At 50.7% G+C, this 18,452-nt stretch overlaps 1 protein-coding gene across 3 annotated transcripts in view; it reads left to right on the top strand.

The window, feature by feature from the left end:
• LOC134350969 (fibroblast growth factor receptor 1-like) overlaps window positions 1–18,452 on the top strand; it is a 220,464-nt gene that overhangs the window by 133,954 nt on the left and 68,058 nt on the right. For all 3 annotated transcript variants that reach the window (XM_063056900.1, XM_063056899.1, XM_063056898.1), the window contains 2 exons: window positions 10,288–10,551; window positions 12,540–12,656. In XM_063056900.1, coding sequence (XP_062912970.1) covers window positions 10,288–10,551; window positions 12,540–12,656 — 381 coding nt within the window. The remainder of the gene's footprint in view (window positions 1–10,287; window positions 10,552–12,539; window positions 12,657–18,452) is intronic.

Here is an 18,452-nt window from a genome sequence, read left to right as displayed (position 1 = left end):
TTGCCCTCAGGGAAGCACGGCAGGTGAGGTGGGCCAGACCCAGTGCTGGAGCCTTCACAGCGAACTTGTGAAGCCACCATTTCCCCCCCCCCTCCCTCGGCACCCCATTGCACACACAAGTCCTCCTTTTCAACAATCTCTGTTGTTGCAAATGTCCTAATGAGCCAGGAGGCCTTTTGGCCAATTGCTTCTTTGCCAGCTCTCAGCGTAACCTTCTCTGCCTATTCCCCCACATTCCCATTGTCTCCACCATATTCTGCACAACAGGGGTTATTATTACTCTGTCGACCCACGTGGGACCCATGTGAGAGGAAACCGGAGTACCCTGGGGGAGACCGATGTAGTCACATAAAGAGCATGCAGGCTCCACGCAGACAGCACCGGCAGTTAAGATTGAACCCAGGTCACACTGTTCCAATGTGACCTCACGCCCAGTCATCCTCATCACCTCTATTCCCCCACCCCAACTGCACCTGTTTGTCCCTCAGCCCCGGCAATCTCTGCCACCCTTGCGTACACCCACGTGCACTAGTGGGCTTCACCATGTTGAATACACCCCCACCCTGCCTATGTAAGGGCAGCAGCCCCAAGAAGGGGCTGTGGTTTCATTAAGCAGTGCAGCCTAGGAGCCATTTCCTGCCCTCAGCAGCTTCCCCCACGCATACAGGTCATGGACGCTCTTGGCATGGTAATGTAGCAGTTAACGTAATGCCATTATGGTGCAAGCTGTCAGATCGGGGGTTCAATTCCCACAGCTGCCTGTTCCCCTGTGACCGCTTGGGTTTCCTCCAGGTGCTCTGGTTTCGTCCCCCATTCCAAAGACGTGCAGGTTAGGGGTTAGTAAGTTGTGGGCTTGCCCAGCAGAATCCTCACTAATTTGATTTGACACAAGCAATGCATTGCACTGTGTGTTATGCTGTCCAAGTGACAAATAAAGCTAACCGTAACCATGATGGGTGTAGCAGGCTCGGGCAGAAAGCGCAACTCTGGGAGGTCACAGGCCACCGAGCCCTTGTGCTTGATCAGCCGTGGCTGGTGCTTGCTACAAGCCACCAACACTCGAGGTGGCCGGCCCCAGGCTTTCGTTATGGAATGGACTGCGGAGATCTGCGATGGCTGAAGTGTCCGGCTTCCACCTACTTGGGTGAGAGGCAGGAGAGTGTACAGGTCTTGGAGCAGGAACTCGAGAGGGTTTCTGCCTCTGCTTCAGAAACAGTGCAGCTGGAGTCCAAGAGGGAGGGTGGAGGAAGGGGCCATCAGCCCAGCTCACTGCCAGTTGGAATCCGTAGTGAAATCCGATCACCGACAAATAAACCTCTGGCTGGTGTGGAGAGTAGCTGAGGTGTGCTGGAAGGAATGCAGTAAATACTACAATCATTTCTGCCAGTTATTCACTGCAGGACAGGCAGACAAAAGGTTTGCTGTCTCCCCCAACTAGCTGTATGCATTCTCTGCTACCTTATCAACCAACAAGTATGTTAAGCGTGTCAGGAGAGCTGTTTAAAACTGCCTGGCTAAATGAGTGATGTCGGGAGCTCGGAGAAGCGGCTGGGGATAAGTGGGGGATCGTCTGCCTCACACGCGAGAATGCAAAGCCCCCACGCTCCCGTCACTTTCTTCACTGCAGATGGGGTTTCCTGTTGCTTCACCTCAGGGGGTTCAAAGCACCAGCTCAGTACTAATGGAGCACTGTGCAGTGGGTGGGGCAGTACCGAGGGCCCACACTGTGGGAGGAGCGGTACCGAGGGCCCACACTGTGAGAGGGTTGATATCGAGGGCCCACACTGTGGGAGGGGCGGTACTGAGGGCCCACACTGTGGGAAGAGCGATACCAAATGAATACCGTGCTGCGGGAGGGGTGGAACTGAGTGAATACCGTGCTCTGTGGGAGGGGTGGAACTGAGTGAATACTGTGTTGCGGGAGGGGTGGAACTGAGGGAGAACCACGCTGCCAACGTGCTGTCTTTTAAGTGAGATGTTCTTTGAGTAGGTGAAATAACCACTGTAAATTGTCGGTACCTTGTGTAGGTGAGGGATAAAAACCGGGGTCGGGGGGGTGGTAGCGGGTGTTCGGAGAATATTAAAATGGGTTAAGATTCGTGTAACTCAGGAGTTTTGAACCGTTTTTAAGCCATGGAGCAATACCAGGTTGGGATCCCCTGTTATAGTGGGTGGTAGTCACTGCAGACTCAACAAACCAAAGGGCTTGTTGCCGCTGCTTATTGTCCTATGTCGGTGTGTCTTATGGCAGACACTAGACTCTGCTGAGTGCTGTCAGAGGAGGCGTACCTTTGTAAAATGATGCAGCCTGTTGCAATGCTGCTGGGGTTGAGGGAAGGCACTTGTGACAATAATAAACCAACTTACCAATCCACGTACTGCACACGGAAAAAGTTAGAATCACGTCAGAAGTGTGGTCCTCAGGTTCGCGAGGGGATATTATGACCACATCATAAGTTATACAATACAGAGGTAGGCCCTTCGGTCCAAATGGTCCATTCTAACCCAGATGTTTGGCAGTTAACCTTCTCAGCCTTTCCAATCCATACACCTGTCCAACTGTCTTTTAAACGCTGTTAATCCCATAAAATATGGGAGCAGAGTTAGGCTATTTGGCCCATCGGGTCTGTTCTGCCACTTCCTCTGGCAGCACATTTCATATGCATACCAGTCTGTGTGTTTCAACTCTCTCCCCGCTCAGCTGAAACTTGTGCCCTCTAGTTCCCTGATTCCCCAACCCTGGGGAGAAAATCTGAGTGCAGCCACTCTTATCCGTGTCCCTAAAGATTTTATTGGTACTTTCAGTGACCTTGGGTGGAGAGAGAATGCCTGAAGGAGGGAAAGTGTGATAGAGTGAGAGCGGAGAGGGAGTTCCAGTCAGGGGCCAGGTAGTGATCAGGTGAGTGGTGGTTGTGGATCGTGCAGCAGGGCAGAACTGGAGGCGCCCAGAAGGGTGACAAAGGAGAGGCCATTTGTGCCATCATTCCCGGGCTGGCCCTGTAGAAGACTCGAGGCTGTAGATACTGGAACCTAGAGCAAAGAGACAAACCAGTGGAGGACCTCAGAAGCAGCATCTGAGGAGGCAAAGGGGTGGTCGGTGATTTGGGTTAAGATCCTGAATCAGGACTGGGGCAGAGAGAGCGAGAAGCAGGAGATGTATTCTGACGCCGGGACTCAACTCGTAACATTGACCAACCCTGTACCTCCATAGATGCTGCTTGATCTGCTGAGTTCCTCCAGCATTTTGTTTACTGGACCCTTCAGAAGAATGGGAATCAAGTTTGTTGTCACTGCCATATGTGGTGGAGGCGTCGTTTCGCAACAGCAGTACAGTGCAAGACATAAATCTTACCCGAAGTTACAAAGTTCAAAGTAGGGCAACAAACACGTAGTGAACTGGTGTTCACGGACAATTCATAAATCTGATGGCAGAGGGGAAGAAGCTGTTCTGAGTGTGGGTCTTCAGGCTCCTGTACCAATATTTTGTGAATCCCATCGCCTTGGCTGGGTTTGACCTAGCGCTGAGGAGATTACCCAGAAGCAAGGCTGGGACTCGGTGAAGATGCGTGGCCCCTTTAAGACGGGCTGCTCTCTCTGGATAATCTGCTGGCATTGATGCATGAGGAAGGCTGGAATTCCCAGGTGTTCGCCCGCCTGCAATAACAACCAGGCCTCGCACAGGGGCTTTGTGTTGTTATTGGGCAGGAGGGGAGCAAAGAGACAGGGGCCTCCTTTGCGGCTGGGCTGTAAGATTTGTGACGCAGTCCCTGCAGATGGTTCCGGAGTGCGGGGGCCCTTTGGGGGTGGGAGGGGAGGAGGAATGTGTCCCATCTCTGTAAACAGAGGGTGAAGGTACTGATTGAAGGTTGGAGAATGATTAGCTGAGCGAAACAATGGGCCTTTTTGTTCTGCAGCACTGATACGTGGTGAAGGATCAACAAGGGACTGGCTGTCAGGTTAATGCTCAAATGGGGGCCTGAAGGAAGTACTCTCAACACGCCTGAACCCGTGGACGTCACTCACACTGGCACCCATCGTTCAGATTAGCCTCCAGAGAGGCCTCATCTCTTTTTCTCTTCCACTCCACCCCAAGCAGCTCAGAGTTTGGTTCCTAACAACAACGGGGTTTATCATTCCTGCTCATCAGGAATGATACAGGCACGGTGAAGCTGACTTCACAAGCCCGGCTGGAACAGCACTAGTACGAATGAGAAAGAATGCATGGTTTACTCTTGTAATCTTTGTTATTTAAAACGTTTATTTTAATAAAAACACTAGCTCACACTGTCACACTGCGGCCTCTTCACATTCTCTCTCTCTCTCTCTCTCTCTCTCTCTCTCTCTCTCTCACTCTCTCTCTCTTCAGACCCCCCCCTACAGCCCCCACTCTCTCTCTTCAGCTCCCCCCCCTTTCTCACCCTCTTCACCCCCTCTTTCTCTTTCTTGCTCTTTAAACCACTCCACTATATATCACCCGACTCAACCAGCCGCGTGCAGTCAGACCTGCTGTTGTGGGAAGGGCCTGAGTGTTCCTGAGTCTCCATTCTGCCGGAACCATTTCCATATGTTCTCCTGCACAGCCTGTTTATTCCCCAGTTATGGCCTGTGTGCGTAACACTCAACACGCGCTCTCAGCTGCGGCTGTGTGCTCACTTCAAGGTCAGAAGGTTGTGGGTTCAAGTCCCGTTCCAGAGAAGACGTCAACCTGGGAGACTGGACCAGCCCCTGCCATGCAGAGGGAGTACCGCACTCTCAGGTGTGCTGTGGATGTGACAGTTGTCAGGGCCACCGTTCTGAGGGAGGGGAGTGGTGGTGTTGGTCTCCCAGATTCAAATTTGTTTAGTTATCGCACGTACATTGAGACATACAGTGAAATGCATCGGATGTATTAACAACCAACACAACCTTCTGATGTTCTGGGGGCAGCACACATTCCAATGCCAACATAGGTTGCCCACCACCATTAGCATGGCCAGTCATTACCACCAAAACCAGACCATTGATGTTTGGCCTGGAGAACCTCCCACTAGGTGGGTCAAAATGCAGTTCCTGCAAGCAATGAGGGGAGGGGAGGGGAGAGGTGGGTGCAGGTGGAAGGATCGGGTCATCTTGACAAGGGTTTCACCTGAGTACTGAGTTTCTGAGGAGGGCACCCGTTTCTTGTATGGGTCATGAAAAGGGGGTTTTCCAGTACAATGCGAAGAGCCTGGTGTTAAACACACACATTCACCCGTACTGACCAGTGGAGCAGATGAATGGTGTCTGCTGTATTAGAAACAGGAAGGGTAAAAGACACAAACATCTCAAGTTCAAGCTTTAATTTCTCACTCAACCTTATGTGAATAAACATGAATGTAGCCCAGCAAAACATTATTGCTCCAGGGCTAAGGTGCAAAACACAATACCAACAGTCATACACAGCACAAAGCACGTACACGATAGCAGTAAAGTACAGTCACTCAAAATAAATATAGACCGAGTCCCTGAGTGTTGCAGCAGTCTGCAGTCGAACACAATACGGCTTGTCTTCTGCTGACAGAGCACTGGGTGAGGAGCTGAGTTACCCCTCCACTTAATAACTTCCCTGCTGATCTGACTATAATTTCACTTTCTCCGTGTTCCTGTCTACCCTAGTGACCTTGCTTATCTATAATCTATCTCCTCTGCCTTAACATTCATACCTCTGCTCCCACTCCTCTTTGGGGAGGAGAGTTCCAACAATTTGACCACTCTGTGAGAAAGAAATTGGCCTCATCTGTTTTGTGTATTCACAAAAAAAATGTGTGGGGGGAGGGGGGAATTTGATGAGATGTGTGAGGAGGGTTAAAAATAAGAAGGGATTAATGTAGGATTACTGAATGAAACATGGGGATACGAGACTGCAGATGAAGGATGTTGACTGCTCGTCTCTTTCCATAGCTGTTGCTTGACCTGCTGAGCTCCTCCACGATCTTGTGTGCTGCAACTGAATGAAACAATTAATGTTGCCCTCAAGGGAGGAAAGAAATTTCAAGGCTACTGAGCGGGGTCAGGGGGTGAAATTTGAGTTGGTCTGGTAGAGAGCCAGCATGCACAGTATGGGCCAAGTGGTCTTCTGTCAGTTGACCATTGTGTGAGTGACGGCCCAACACTTCGTCGAGTAATGGCTATCAGTGTCCCCAGAGGAATGACAGATCCTTCCTTCTGCGTCAGGCACGGCAGCTTTGTACAAAAACAGAAGGACTTCCTAAATGAGACCACAAGAAAGTACAGGGAGTTATGGACACATCTGATTACACCACAGAAACCAGACTCCACTGCATGGAGTCTGTCTACACTTCTCACGGCTCGGTGAAGTAACCAGCATAATCAAACCCCAGACATACTCTCCTCCCTCCTTTCAGGCACAAGATACAAAAGCCTGAACACAGGTACTACCAGTTTCTGTCTCACTGTAATGAGACCATTCAGCAGATTCCTAGTATGATAAGATGGACTCTTGACCTCACAGTCTACCTTGTTATGGCCTTGCACCGTATTATCTACCTGTACTACGCTTCCTCTCTAACTGTAACATGTTACTCTACATTCTGTTATTATTTTCCCTTATGCTTCATTCAGTGCTCTGTTGTGATGAAATGGAAGCTATGCAAAGCACACGCAGCAGTAATAAACCAATTTGATCAGTTAGCGCTCACCCTAGAGACAGTGCCTCTGACAAGGTGGCGCACCCTCAGCCCCAGGGTGTCAACCTGAGCACGCTCAGGTTTGAACTCGTGAGGTTGGGATTCCTTGACTTACGGCTCGGGAGGCCGGCGGGGTGGATTTGCCACCTGCCTCAGGTTTGCAGTCGTCTGCCCGCTGGGCGTTCGATTTGCGGCGGTGTTTCTGACCTGTGATCTGTCCGGGTCACCCTACAGCTCAGAGGAGTGCAACCCCATTGTGACCTGGGGTAGTTGTGTTTCTCCAACTGGACCAAACAAAGCACCAAAGTAGTCGTCGAGGAGTTAGTGCAGGGTTCTCTGCATTGACCTCTGACCTGAGGCACAGGTACACCCTTCCTCAGGTGCCCAGTCCTGCTGAGAGGAAGCAGAGGTATCGGTGTCTCCGTCAAGTGTTTGGCTGGTCTGTTCCCATTTGCTGACAGAACTTGGCAGGTGCCTCCTCTATAGATACGTGGGGCTGCAGAGGACCACCAGCCCCTCCCCACCCTTTATCTTCCAAGGATTATTCTTTGGCACTCGCCTCCGAACGATTAATATTTCTGAATCTTATATTTTCTCTGGTCTGTTCTGAATCCCTTATCTCAAGGCTCCATCATCTCCCAGGGTCCCCTGTTGGAGGAACTGTATGGTGGGTTGGTTTCATGTGGCCAGCACACACATATAACAGACTTGGCACGGTACGAGTTGGTACTCGAGGGGATACCATAGGCGGTGAGATCCTGGGAGCAGTTCATGTGTTAGTCTCATCATTTGTACAGATTACTTGAAACTGCTTTACTGATTGTCCTCATTTGCCTGCCCTGTTACTGCGTTGTAGAGAGGGGTCCGTGACCTGTGATGATGGTTAAGGTGGGAGCCTTGGTGTATCAGTGGCTGTTCTTCAGGCAGCCACTGCATGAGATGGAATGAGCACCTCTAGGTCTTGGCCTTCCCATCACCAGGTTACACGTTGTCGGTTGGGTTTCAACAGCATTACCCAGGTGCTCCCACCCAGATTCGCTCCCCTAGCCAGCCCCTCCATCCTCGGCATTCCCTAATTTACCGGATTCCAGACCCTGGAAATCTCCAGCTCTCCAAAATCCCAGCAAGCATCTGCTAATGTCTGGCAAGGACAAGATGGGACAAGTGGCCTCTCGTTTTGAAGATTCTCACTTGCCATTTGATCCTCCCTGATCTCCATCTTTCCATCCCTGCTGCTCCACAAATCCCCCCAGCCCCTCTTCTCACTTTCGTGATGTGCGTTTGGTGGCTGAGACCCCTCGTGGTTCTGCAGTGTGTGTTCCTGTCCTGTACCTCGGGGTGGGGGGGTTAGTCGGACTACCTGTAGGCAGGTTTTGCAGCTGCGCAGGAGGAGTTGGCCCACCGGCTATCAACATGTGTGGGTGTCCTGGCAGCTCCCCCAAGCCCAAAAACTCAGAAGGCCAAGCATGATGGAGGACCCATCTCCCCCTGCCAGCAGCCTCCTCCTCCAGTGACCTATGGTCAGGCATTCACTGCGTCCGGAGTCAGGGGGAGGGTGCATGAGGTTCTTCTGGCTGTAGGTGGCGGGGGGGTGGGGAGAGGCGGCAGAAGAGATGGATGGGAGAGAGCAAGGGAAGAAAAAAAGAGGAGAAGCAAAGAGAAAGAGGAGAAGGAAGAGATGGAGGGAGGAGATAAAGAGACATTAAAAGAGGAAAGAGAAGAATGGTGATAGAGTGAAGAGAAGTAGAGAGAGAGCCACATTTCCTTAATTAAATGAGTCAGACGCTGTGGTTTGTATGGAAGCTGGCCAGGACCTGCTGCTTCACGCAGAGCCCATTTGTACAAGGACTGCACGCCGCGTTGAATCGTCAGCACACTTCCTGTCGTGGGGTTGAGAGGGCCACTGGCATTTGCCCCTCAGGTCAGGAAATGCCTTCAGCAGCTCCCCAGTCGAGAGCCCCTGGGAGAGAATAGGGTGGGGGAGGGTAACCTGCTGCAGGGCCTTCAATGCCTTTATTGTTGGGAGCAAGCAGTTTGGTCACTTGGTTACGTGAGTGAGTGCAGTCACTGCAGCCCTGCGGTGTGTTCAGGCCAGGTATATCAGCCGTCCCTCTGGTCTATAATCTTCCCCACCCCCTCACTCTCCTTACCCCCCCCCCCACTCAATTGGAATTGGTTTATTATTGTCACGTGTACTGAGGTATAGTGAAAAGCTTGTCTTGCAGACAGGTCAAACCATTTCACAGTGCATTGCAGTAGATCAAGGGTAAACAATGCAGAATAAAGTGTAACAGCTACAAAGAAAGTGTCGTGCAGTTGTAACATCATAATGAGGTAAATTGTGGGGTCAAGAGTCTGTCTTATTGCATTAGGGAACCATTTACAGCAGCAGGTTAAAAGCTGTTCTTGAGCCGAATGGTACGTGCTTTCTCGCCTTTGCACCTTCTACCGGATAGGAGAGGGAGAAGAGCGAATGTCCAAGGCGGTTTTGATCATGCTGCCTGCTTCGCTGAATTCGCACGAAGTATAGACAGGGTCCAGAGAGGGAAGGCTGCTTTCATGATGTACAGAGCTGTGCACAGAACTCCCCGATCACGGCAACACTGTTGTCGTAGGAGGAGTAACACATCCAGGTAGAATGCTTTCCATGGTGCTCCCTTCCCCCCCCCCCGCCCGTCCCCTTCTCTCCCCCCGCGCCCGTCCCCTTCTCTCCCCCCTTGCCCGTCCCCCTCCCTCCTCCTCTCTCCCCTTCCCCTCTCTCCCCCTCCCCCTCTCTCCCCTCCCCCTCCCCCTCTCTCCCCTCCCCCTCTCTCCCCTCCCCCTCTCTCCCCTCCCCCTCTCTCCCCCTCCCCCTCTCTCCCCCTCCCCCTCTCTCCCCCTCCCCCTCTCTCCCCCTCCCCCTCTCTCCCCCTCCCCCTCTCTCCCCCTCCCCCTTTCTCCCCTCCCCCTCTCTCCCCCTCCCCCTCTCTCCCCCATCTCCCTCTCCCCCTCTCTCCCCCTCTCTCTCCCTCCCTCTCCCCCCTCTCTCCCCCCTCTCTCCCCTCTCTCTCCCCTCCCTCTCCCCCTCTCTCCCCCCCTCTCCCCCTCTCTCCCCCTCCCCCTTCCATCAATCTGTCTCTTTCCCCACACACATACACCTATCACTCATGCTCACGCAGTGTCCCGACCTGAGATTTCGACAGTTCCTTCCCTCCTTCCTCCCACAGATTGTTCGTTGCTGCACAAAACACATTTCATTTTCCCCACATTCTTACCAATTCTCCCCCCACCCCAAGTTATACCAGGAAAATTTACAGCCCCCTGCTCAAAGTTCAAAATAAATTTATTATTAAGCTAAGCACCATAACTACCTTGAGGTTCATTTTCTTGCAGGCATAAAGATTGAGTTAAGCTGCCAGCCCTTGTGTTTCTGAGATGAGAGGGGAAACGAGCACATGGGGTGGGGGCAGTGGCACCCATGTGGTGAGGGGGGTGACATGCAAACTCCACACAGACAGCACCCAGGGTCAGGATTGAACCCAGGTCTCTGGAGTGGTGAGGCAGTGGCTTTGCCCGCTGTGCCACTGTGTTAGGGAGGTGATGGATGTGCCCTGTGTTAACTGCCTCTCCCCTGGCTCCACAGTGTCCCTGAAGCAGAGTGGGGAAGTAGAGCCGTACTCCACGCACCCGGGCGATTCCCTGGAGCTGCGCTGCCGCTTGCGGGAGGACATCCAGAGCATCGCCTGGACCAAGGACGGGGTGCAGCTGCCCGCCAACAACCGCACCCGCATCACCGCCGAGTACCTGCAGATCACTGACTCGGTGCGCGAGGACTCCGGGCACTACACCTGCATCACCAGCGGCCCGTCCGGCAGCGAGATCTCGCACTTTGCCGTCAACGTCTCCGGTATGTCAGAGCCCGGCTGGGACAGGGCAATTAGGAAGACCCCTGGGGTTCTGAGGTCTTGGTGCCAGGGTTCCTTGCGTTCTGGCATTCTCGCGTCTTAGCATCTCTGCTCCTGAGGTCCTGGTACCTGGGTTTCTTGCACTCTGGCATCCTGGTGTTTGGGTTCCTGGCATTCTTGCATCTCTGGTCCTGAGGTTCCTGCGCTTGGGTTCTTGGCATTCTCACATCTTGGTGTGTCTGGTCCTGAGGTCCTGGTTTCTGGGTTTCTTGCATTCTGGCATCCTCATGTTTGGGTTCCTGGCATTCTGGCATCTCTGGTCCTGAGGTTCCTGCGCTGGGGTTCCTGGCATTCTTGCATCATGGCGTGTCTGGTCTTGAAGTCCTGGTTTCTGGGTTCCTAGTGTTCTGGCATCTGGGATCCTGGGGGTCTTTGGGTCTGGTGGGATTCTGAAGTGTTGCCCCTCAGTTGTCGAGAAAGGGCAGGCTGCATTGAAGAGTTGTTGTGCAGGTCCCTGCGTCCTTGTCCCAACCCAAGTCCACGCGCCTGGGTATCTGCCCTGATCCCTGGGTCTAGTAGTCAGTCTCTGGGTGGGAGCCTCCTCACTTGATGACATTGACCAGAAAGCCATGTCTTGCAGCATCTGGGTACTGCTGCCTTATTTAAGGACAGTAGGAGGCCATTCTGCCCTGTTCTGCCGCCCCTAATAACCCCGCCTACCCAGTTGTTCCACTTTATGGCCACGCTGTCTGGAAAACGATCTCAGTTTCCCACCAACAGTCAAACCTGTGCTGACCATCGACTGTGAGAGACAGTTCCACACGCTATTTCCCACCCCCACCTTCACTCTTTCAGAACCTCCCTTCTGAAAGACCTCAATCTCATTTTCAGTGTCTACCTCTCGATCTGCACTCCCTGGCCAGCTACCCTCGCTTCTCCCTGTCAATGGAGTCACCCTTCACTTCCCTTGTTCAGGGGAACACTGCCTTGGAATGGCCGAGCTCCCCACATATTGGAGACTTCACCAGGAGCCATTCTGGCGAAGCTCACCCATGCCTCCATGGACCCCCTGGGTTAATAGTAAGACCCCTTGGCATAAAAAAGGTTGGGAACTCCTGGTCTAGAGAGTTTAGAGTCCAAACCACCAACTGTTCCTAAACTGAGCACGCGGGACCAGCGTTCTCCCTAACCCATAAGTACAGCAATCTCAGTCGTCCACCTAACTCAAATCCAGAGGCTGAACCAAACCATCCTCACTTGGATGGTGTGCTGAACCAGACTGGCCCGAATGCAGGTCGACAACAAGGTGTCACACACCCCGAGTGTTTCACCAGTGCAGGTCATCCCCAGGTTATGAAGACCTGACTTATAAACACCCCTTTATATGAACAACCTTCCAGGATATCGAGTTTAAGAGTCCGATGTACATGCAAACTTGTATTGCTACGAATAACAAAATTAGTTTCTTTCTCTCTCTCTCTCTTCCTCTCTCTCTCTCTCTCTTTCTCTCTCTCTCTCTCTCTCTCTCTCTCTCTCTCTCTCTCTCTCTCCTTTCTCTCTCTCTCTCTCTCCCTCCCTCTCCCCTTGTAGTCATTGTCCCTCCTTATCAGTCTTGTGCTTCTGATGCAGCTCATTACAGTATTGTGGAGGTATGGTTACCATACCCAGAGATTTTGGAGTACCTTCTAATCTACCGGCAAAATTGGCTTATAGACATCTGTAAACAGGGAACTTGGTCATTACTCTGAACACGCACGTGCTTTGCACACTTACTCACTTCGTACGCACACTCACACCCTCTTGTCCCTAATACAAATGGCCCATCAGTGTATACACTCCATCCAGTCCCACGCCTGAGTGTTTTGTCAGTGTGCATATGAAATGTTGATGTATGTGGTTCCGCTTTGGTTGGGCTCAGGTCAGGGAGCTGGATGCTGCTTACAACCTCTTTCACCTCCAGTCCCTGACCCGGTTCTTGTTCCTCCAACAGATGCTGTGTATTCGGTGGAAGAGGATGATGAAGACGAGGATGATGACGATGACGATGATGTAGAGACGGACGATGATGAAAGGAACGAGTCAGATGAAAAGAGCAAGAAGGAAGCAAGTGAGTGGCTGATATCGCAGCATTAGTTGGGCAAGTTGACAGGGATGGGGTAAGTTGGCACAGTGGGCAAGATCAGGGTAGTATCCAGCTTCTCGCAGTCCTAGATCTCTGAGAAAGTCAGCCTAGGCTCATGCAACATCGCAGGATTATGCTCTACAAATCCTCCAAAGAGAATGCAAGGATAGAGGATTAGTGCAGGATAATTGTCCTCTCACACTCCCCACTCGTGTCCTCTCAGAGATCATCTTCCTCTTTCAGCATTTCACAGGGACCATTCTCTTCACGACTCATTTTTCCATTCCCATCAGCCTCCCTCTTCCTCACAGCCCCTTCCCAAACGCAGTGCAACACTTGACCTTACGGTTTTTCCACTCCACCATCCAGGGCCTCAAATGGTCTTTCCAGGTGAAGCTGCAAATGGCTTGCACCTCTTCCATCCCAGTGCGCTACGAATTCAGCGTCATCTCCTCTGCACTGGATAAGCCAGACACAGGTCAGGCGAACACCGGTGGAGTGAGTCAGCAGTGGAGAGGGTGAACTTCCCACTGCCCTGCCACTTTAATTCCCCACCCCACATCCACCCTGACCCGTTCCGTTCTGTTACAATGAAGCCAAGTGCAGCCTGAAGTCACAGACCCTCATCTCTTGTCTTGGCAGATTGAATTCTACAACTTCAGGTAACTTGATCTCTGCCTGTATCAGTTGTCCATCTATGACTTTGACTCACCTCATAACTTTCCCCCATCACCCCCCATCTCCCCTTTCACTCCACTCTTTCACTGCCTTGACCTGCCGGTCTTGTATTCCTGATCTGCATTTTGCAACTCCTACATTCTTTTGTCCCTGTTCTCTCTCATTGCTGTCGTTCACCCACTGACCGGATAACCTAGATTACAGTTTACACCCTGGTATTACAGATTCAGATTCATTCATTTTAACACCTGAGCTTTGAAACTGCCAACACTACCTAAGGAGGGCTGGGGGGCAGCTTGCTCGTGCCGCCAACCATTCTGCCACCAACGTAGCATTCCCACAGTGTTCAGCAGAACCACACAATCACCTACAATAATACTAGCCCCTATCCTCCCTCCCACCTACACACACAAACAGGCTTCCGGAACAGGCCACCTCTGGACCTCCAACCTTCAGTCGCTGGCCCAGACTCGCATACATTGCGCCTCTGATTTTCAGACACGCTGACTTCAATCTTCGACCTTCAACCTGCTGGAGTCAATTACACCCCTCTCTCCTCCCTCCCCACCTTCTTTTGTCTCCCTCCCAGTTCTGATGAGGGGTCTTCAACCCAAAACATTAACTCAATTTTTCTTCCCACAGATGCAACCTGACCTGCTGAATGTCTCCTGCATTTTTTGTTTTTACCTCACTCTCCCATCACTATCTCTCTCTCTTCTATTACTATGTTTTCCATCACTCTATCTTTTTCTCCTCTCTTCTCCCCCCCCCCCCAACACTTTGCCGACCCTTACCAATTTTTATAGGTGCACCACAGAAAGCACCTATCAGGATGCATCACATCTTGGTTTGGCAGCTGCCCTGCCCCTGATCACCAGAAGTTGCAGAGAGTTTCTCAGCACTTAACAAAAACTAACTTCCCCTCCATGGATTCTGTCTGTATTTCTCACTGCCAGCAAAATCAAAGACCCCACCCACCCCACAGACATTATCTCTTCTCCCCTCTCCCATAATGCAGAAAGCCTGAAAGCACACAACACCAGGGCCCAAGGACAGCTTCTACCCCATTCTGATAAGGCCATTGAATGGTTTCCTAGTACAATAAGCTGGACTCTTGTCCTCGCAATCTACCTCACTATCATCTCTGCACTTTATTCTGTTATTGTTTTACCCTGTTCTACTTCAGTGCAGTGTGTAATGAATTAATTTGCCCAAACACTATACAAGACAAATTTTACACTGTGCCTCGGTACAAGTGAGAATAATAGAATCAGAATGAGGTTTATTATCATTGATATATGTCATGAAATATGTTATGTGACAGCAGTACAGTACAAGACATACAAAATTACTATAAATTACAATATTAAAAGCGAGATAGAGTTCATGGACAGACAGGGGAAGGACTGTGAGATCTTCAGACCTCCTTCCTCATGCTAGTACTGAGAAGTAAGCAAGTGAGGGTCCTTAATGCCAATTCCAATCCCTCTACCAACTCTCTTTTCAAAGGCTGAAAGGTCCATTTATTACCAAAGTATACAACTCTGAGATTCTCCTTCTCCAGATAGCCACGAAACCAAGAAAGAAAAGAACGGCAGCATGATCTTCAACTCACAAACCCCATTCCCCACCTGCACAAAAAAATGGAACAGGCACATCCCCCCCAAATTACCCCACACTCTTCTTCGGTTGTCCATCGAAATCCCATGACGACATCCACTCCTTTAATGGTGAGATCTTTGATGACTATACAGTCCTATCCTGGACCCACAAGCTCTGTTGCAGGTGGGACATGTATATGTGGTAGTCATAGTCATACTTTATTGATCCCGGGGGAAATTGGTTTTCTTTACAGTTGCACCATAAATAATAAATAGTAATAAAACCATAAGTAGTTAAATAGTAATATGTAAATTGTGCCAGGAAGTAAGTCCAGGACCAGCCTATTGGCTCAGGGTGTCTGACCCTCCAAGAGAGGAGTTGTAAAGTTTGATGGCCACAGGCAGGAATGACTTCCTATGACACTCAATGTTGCATCTCGGTGGAATGAGTCTCTGGCTGAATGTACTCCTGTGCCCACCCAGTACATTACGTAGTGGATGGGAGACATTGTCCAAGATGGCATGCAATTTCGACAGCATCCTCTTTTCAGACACCACCATCAAAGAGTCCAGTTCCATCCCCACAACATCACTGGGCTTACGAATGAGTTTGTTGATTCTGTTGGTGTTTGCTACCCTCAGCCTGCTGCCCCAGCACAGAACAGAAAACATGATCGCACTGGCCACCACAGACTCGTAAAACATCCTCAGCATCATCCAGCAGATGTTAAAGGACCTCAGTCTCCTCAGGAAATAGAGACGACTCTGACCCTTCTTGTAGACAGCCTCAATGTTCTTTGACCAGTCCAGTTTATTGTCAATTCGTATCCCCAGGTATTTGTAATCCTCTACCTTGTTCACTCTGACCCCCTGGATGGAAACAGGGGTCACCGGTACCTTAGCTCTCCTCAGGTCTACCACCAGCTCCTTAGTCTTTTTCACATTAAGCTGCAGATAATTCTGCTCACACCATGTGACAAAGTTTCCTACTGTAGCCCTGTACCCAGCCTCATCTCCCTTGCTGATGCATCCAACCATGGCAGAGTCATCAGTAGTGGTGGCAACCATGACTGCATTTCTCCTGGCTCTCTTCTGCTGTCTTTTGGTTGTTCTTTCCATCTCCAGAATACAAAACCCATCCCTACACAGCTGTCGCCAAGTGGTATAGTCAGCAGCAACACCTCCAGGTCCTCTGGTCTGATCTTGCACTTCCTTAAAGCATACTTCATCTGATCCTTATAGACACAGAAACACACACACACACTCAGAGAAAGATGTAAGAAAGAAAAACACAAAATATAAAAAACTATAAGACTGAAAAAGTAAGTTCTTATCCGTAACCATATCCAAAATGCAGAAAACCTGGGTACCATTCTCCGGGCACAGTGGCAGGACACACAGTTTCCCTTCCCTGGCAGCAGAGCGATCCCACCAGCGATCAAAAGGCAGGCAGCCAGCCAGCGCTTACCCTCCGCATTTGCCTCAATGTTTCACTCTCCCTCGTCGCTTAATGTGTTTCCCTCTACCTATTTTCATTCCCCTTGATACACTTATTCAAAAAACCCCTCAGGTATTAAGTAATTAGGTTACTGGGGATCTGACCCGAGTTGTGAAGTGGTGGTGTAGCTCTGGGAGGATGCAAGTTAAAAGGGGGGGGGGTGGTGATAGTGGAGTTCTTGAGCTTCTCCTGGTCTCGGGGTTATGCTCGTCTCCTCTCCCTGTTGCCCCTCAGGTGTTACACGACTGTTGCTGCAAGCAGCCTGTTGACACAGGAGCCTCCTTTGTTCCAAGGTGATTGATGTAAAAATTGATCTCATTCTCAGCCCCTAAAGGTGTGTCAGTGAAGCAACAATGACTTTTTTTTTCCTTTTGTTTTCAAGCTGCAGTGCTAAACTTGGCACTCATGACTCAGGGCAGAGCTGCGTTTGCACTTGAATGGTTTACAGTACTCTCTGATTCCAGCGCTGTCTGTAATCCTGCCGGGATATTGGATGGCTTCCCGTAACACTTTGCATGCAGAGCCCATTTATTTGCAGGGAACGTTCTAGATCGCTTTTTTTTTCGCTTCTGGATCAAAGAATGAATAAACTGAAGTACTGAGCTGGTGAAACAGCAGCGGAGGAAAGAAAAACAGGGGCAGCCTCTCAGGCTCATGCTGTTGTGAGCAGAAGAAAGGAAGTCAGGAGAAGGCCATTTGGCCCTTCACTGTGGGTGATCTCCCTGTCCCACTGCAAGCCAAAAGTCAGCCATGGAGTTATTCAGGGGCTTGCATCTCCACAGTTCTCTGGTGTTTAGGATTCCAAGAACTCCCCATTGAGAGGAGAAAGTCCTCCTCAAACATGGGCAATTAGGACCAACTTGTTTGGGCACTTTGGTGAGCATAGACCAGTTGGGCCGAAGGGCCTGTTTCATGCTGTATCTCCATCTGAAATGGGCAGCCCATATTCTGAATCTACGTCCCAAAGTTTTAGGCCCTCGCGTTATTTTAAACTCTTTATCGTTCCTGATGAGGCAGCTCCTTCATCCCAGGATGGACTGGTGGTACTGCCGTTACTGCTGCTAATTCGGAGCTCCAGTGTCGCAGGTTCAATCCTGACCTCTGGTACTATCTGTGCAGAGTCGGTACCTTTTCCCTACAAGTGTGTGGGTTTCCCCTGGGTGCTCCCTGGATCGAATAGCCATTGCAAATTACCCTAGTGTAGGTAAGTGACAGAAAGCATCAAAGGTATCAATAGGAATCATCCAATCATGGATTGGTTCATTGAGCCCTACTGCAAATAAACTGGCTTTTCAGCCCATTCTGACCATCGTCGGCAAAACACTGGTATGGCTCGGGGTGTCGGAGTTTGGGGTTCAGTTCCGGCGTCCTCCGTAAGGAATCTCTCTACGTCTTCCCAGTGGAATGCGTGGGTTTTCCCAGGGTGCATCAGTTTCCTCTCAAAGACGTACCAAGTAGGTTAATTGGTCACTGTAAATTGTCCCATGGTGGAGTTGTCAGGGGTTGCTAGACAGCTGAAGGGCCTGAAGGTCCTACTCCACAATGTCCCATGGTGGAGTTGTTTTTTTTTTATACAAAATTCTTTATTACAAATGTCGGTGCTATACAATATTTACAAACCCAGTGACTAACATATTTACTACACTACAAACAGACAATACATCTTAAACCAATATATTGCCATCCTCATCAATGATGGCATTTACACCCCGCGGAGCCCAACGGTCCCGGAACACCTCTACGGTCGCTGTGGACTGTGCGTATTCCTTTTCAATGTTCACCCGGGCACGAACATACCCCCTAAACATAGCCAGGCAGTCCGCCCGGGGAGAACCTCCTGCCACCCTTTTCCAGGAGCCACGGATGGCAATTTTCGCCAGCCCCAGGAGCAAGTTGACAAGGACATCCTCATCCCTCTGTGCCCCCCTCCTTACTGGATGACCATATATAAATAGGGTGGGACTGAAATGCAACCAGAAGGCGAGAAGCAGCCCACGCAAAAAC

This window comes from Mobula hypostoma, chromosome 8, assembly GCF_963921235.1.
Source record: "Mobula hypostoma chromosome 8, sMobHyp1.1, whole genome shotgun sequence".
Classification (NCBI taxonomy): domain Eukaryota; kingdom Metazoa; phylum Chordata; class Chondrichthyes; order Myliobatiformes; family Myliobatidae; genus Mobula; species Mobula hypostoma.
Note: the sequence above shows the minus strand (reverse complement) of the source record. Positions and strands in the feature narration are given on the sequence as shown.